The 4,037-nt window shown below is 43.5% G+C and overlaps 1 protein-coding gene across 1 annotated transcript; it reads left to right on the forward strand.

The window, feature by feature from the left end:
* Positions 1 to 1,280: 1,280 nt before the first annotated feature.
* LOC112504353 lies at positions 1,281 to 1,790 on the forward strand. Its single transcript, XM_025108286.1, has one exon. It carries the CDS (start codon positions 1,281 to 1,283, stop codon positions 1,788 to 1,790), a length of 510 nt encoding a protein of 169 aa, XP_024964054.1.
* The last annotated feature ends 2,247 nt before the right edge of the window (positions 1,791 to 4,037 follow it).

The raw sequence follows: 4,037 nt of genomic DNA on the forward strand, positions 1-4,037 counted from the left end.
TATATAATTTATGTTTGACATAAATTATATTATGTATAAAATAGATTAAAAAGAAAATGAGAAAGAGAACCAAATGATTATATTTGGTTACACCTTTTTGTTAACTTTTAAAAGAAGTATGGCATATATATAATGTAAGAGGAAGGTATGGATGTGCACTTTGACTTCTCATCTCTTTTGAAAAAAGCATGGGTCGTTTAATATATAATATAAGCATTGTCATGGACGAAAAGTGAGAGAATGGGGTAACCCTCTCTCATTTTTTTGTGTAGTGTGTATGTCATATATATATATATATATATATATATAACATGCATACCTTAGACAAATTGGATGTTGTTGACGCTTTTGGCAAGTTTTCTCTCGAAACACTTCATATACAAGATATTTGTGGAGTTCTTTTAGTGTTCCTAATTGTAGTTTTAAACTCCAAAGACTTGTAAGCTAGCACCTTGTTGGTGTTGGAACGTTTCATGGGTGTGGACTTTTTTCGATAGAGGGAGGCGACATTGGCTCCTCGTCATCCAAAGCCCAAAGGATTCATCCTTCTCTAGTTCACGCTTCAAAGGTCAATTTATAAACCTCCTGTCATTGTGTTTTTGTTTTTTAAATTTCATGCATGTGGGTCCTTGATGGGAATTTTAAGTAGTTGTTGTATACCTTATGCTTCCTATGCGATGATATAAAATTGATTTAAATCCTCATACAAACCTCAACAGGTTGGTGAATGTTAGCACATCACATTGTATCTTTATAATGAATTGTTATTAGGCTTAGTTTAATAGCACGTATAGCGTTTGCCCGTGGCCCATCTGTTGTATATTTAAATAATTGTATATTGTTTAATCAATCAAGGAAATCATTTTCCCTAATCTCTAATATGGTATCTGAGCAAAATTAGGATCCTTTCCTAATTCCTCTCAACCTCCTCCCTTCTTTCTCTCTTTCGGCGATCTAGTGTCGGCCACGCCTTTCATCGCCGCCTCCTCCTCCTCCTCAACTGTTCTTGCCTTCTTTCAAACATGTCTGACAATCAAACTCCCCCAAACAAGGTTTTCGGTATAACGAACATCAAAACCTACGTTCCTCTCATTCTTGAAGCTGAACGTCTCAATTATGATGCATGGAGATAACTTTTCTCCACCCATTGTATTGCCTTTGACGTCATCGATCACATCGACGACTCTACTTCTAAACCCACGGACGCAGAATGGAAAAAGGTGGATTCAATCGTAAAACTTTGGATTTACGGATCGATCTCACAACCCCTTCTCCAAATGATGTTGAAGAAAGACTCGGTCGCACTTCAAGTATGGAACAATCTCAAGACTCTCTTCCGTGACAGCAAAGACGCCAAATCCATGCAAATCGATAGCGAGCTACGCAATATTGTGATGGCCAATTTCTCCGTCACCGCCTATTGCACCAAAATCAAGGGACTTGCTGACCTTCTTACGAATCTTGATCCGGACTCCACAGTACCCGACAAACACCTTGTGATCTACACAATCAACGGACTCTCCTCGAAGTTTGATTCGGTGGCCATTATCATAAGGTACCGTTCTCCTCTTCCAACCTTTTTTGAAGCTCGTTCCATGCTTCTTTTGGAAGAACAAAGAATGGCTCTAATACGCCTAACACCCGTTATGCCTCACATCGACCATTCCTCATCGTCCACCGTCCTCCATGTGAACAATAACGGAGGAAATCGTGGGAATGGCCGCCGGAACGACCACCGCCAGCAGCAAGGTCGTCGCCAACAGCCGTCGAATCAGCCACGCTATGGTTAGGTGTACATCCCACCACCGTCGCCAAGTTAGTCGAACCAACCCAGCCAACAACAGCCGACGCCTACTGGCAGCATCCAACTGTTGGGCTGCTCGGTCCGCCGCCCGTTTCCCCTCGCCACAACCGGCCCGCTCAACCGTGGCCAACGCCATCGCCATACTGCCCGGAGCTTCACTTTTCTGTCCCTACGAACAGCAGCCTATCGACTGCTGCCACCATTCCCCCATGCACTTGGGCCCCACCGGATCAAGCTATGTCTCTAAACGACCCAGGCTTCACAGATTGGTACATGGACTCCGGGGCAACCGACCACATCCACGCAAACTCAGGTATTCTAAAAATCTGTTCTTGAAACTCATGATACTCGTTTTATCCTTATCGGTAATGGATCCAAAATGCCTGTAATGCACACCGGACATGCCCCTTTTCACATCACAAACCCATACCATCTTTTGCATCTTAGACATATCCTCATATCTCCCACTATTATCAAAAATCTCATATATGTCCGTCAATTTACTCGTCAAAATAAAACTTCTATTGAGTTTGACAGTTTTGGTTTTACTGTTAAGGACTACAAGACCCGACGCCCTCTAATCCGATGTGATAGTGACGGTCCCTTCTACCCGGTCAACTCCTCCAACCCTCAAGTGCTTCTCTTGACAGCTCACTACACATGGCATCAACGGCTCGGTCACCCCAACGATCAATTCTTGAAGTCATAAGTTTCAAATAATTTTATTTCTTGTCATAGTGATAAAACTAGTGTTATTTGCAATTTTTGTCAACTTAGAAAGCATGTTAAGCTTCCGTTTTTCGTTTCTAATTCTGTTGTTTCTCATGCTTTTGAAATAATTCACTCCAATGTTTGGACGTCACCCATCTCTAGCATTAGTGGAGTGCGTTACTATGTTATTTTCTTAGATCACTTTACTCAATACTTGTGGGTTTATCCTCTCAAAACATAGGTCTGACGTTTTCAATAAATTTCATGAATTTTTCCATCTTGTTAAAACCCAATTTAATTCAACCATTAAATTTTTCCAATGCGACAATGGTGGTGAATATAATAATCAATTATTTCACAACTTTTTTGCCTCCCAAGGTATCCAATTTCGTTTCTCATGTCCTCAGACATCCCAACAAAATGGAAAATCGGAACGTATGCTTTGAACCATCAACAATGTGGTTCGCACCCTTCTTTTCCACGCTCCTCTCCTCCCACCTATTGGGTCGAAGCCCTCCATATGGCTACCCATCTCCTAAACATCCTTCCCTCCATAACCATCAACTTTGAAACACCTCACTATCGGTTGTTTCAAAAACATCCTTCCTACTCTCACCTCTGCATCTTTGGTTGTCTTTGCTACCCTCACCTCACCACCTCTCACAAATTAACCCCTAGGAGCTCTCCTTGTGTCTTCCTTGGCTACCCATCTCATCATAGGGGATTTCAGTACCTCGACCTCTCCACCAAATGCATCATCATTTCTCGTCACGTCGTCTTTAATGAGACAATTCTTTCGTTTGGTTCGGTCACTCTGACAAACCCCCCTTCTTACTCTTTTCTCGACGACCCAACTGAGCCCTTTCCATTATGCGTGACATTCTTGATCTACATCCCGCCCCACCAACCCCTCCTACGGCCGAACCTACCCCCACTAGTCTGGCCACCCATCACGCCCCAACTATCCCACCTACGACCGCCCCTCACTCCCCACCTCATGCCTCGGCCCACATCGACGGCGCCGCTTACTACCCTCTCTCCTCTGTCGAGTGCGATTCCATCCACTACTCGCTCGTCTCACCCCATGACGACCCGAGCTAAAAGTGGTATCGTTAAACCCACTCAACGACTCAATCTTCATACCACCTCCATCACTTAGTTACCCCGGTCCCATTTACAGGTATTATAGGATCCTCACTGGTGAAAGGCCATGGACAAGGAATATCATACTCTTCTCGAAAATAGGACTTGGAAACTTGTCCCTCGACTCCACGGGGTCAACATGGTTCGATCCATGTGGCTTTTTCATCATAAGTTTAATGCAGATGGCTCGCTTTCTCGTTACAAGGACCATTTGGTGGCCAATGGTCGCAGTCAGCAGGGGATAGACTATGACAAAACTTTTAGTCCGGTTGTAAAATCAGCCACCATTTGTACTGTCCTTAGTATTGCGGTCTCTCAGCACTGGCCGATCCATCAACTAGACGTGAAGAATGCGTTTTTTCATGGTCACCTTCAGGAG

This window comes from Cynara cardunculus, unplaced genomic scaffold (genome assembly GCF_001531365.2).
Source record: "Cynara cardunculus var. scolymus isolate 2C unplaced genomic scaffold, CcrdV1 Un_Scaffold_5322, whole genome shotgun sequence".
NCBI classification, from domain to species: domain Eukaryota; kingdom Viridiplantae; phylum Streptophyta; class Magnoliopsida; order Asterales; family Asteraceae; genus Cynara; species Cynara cardunculus.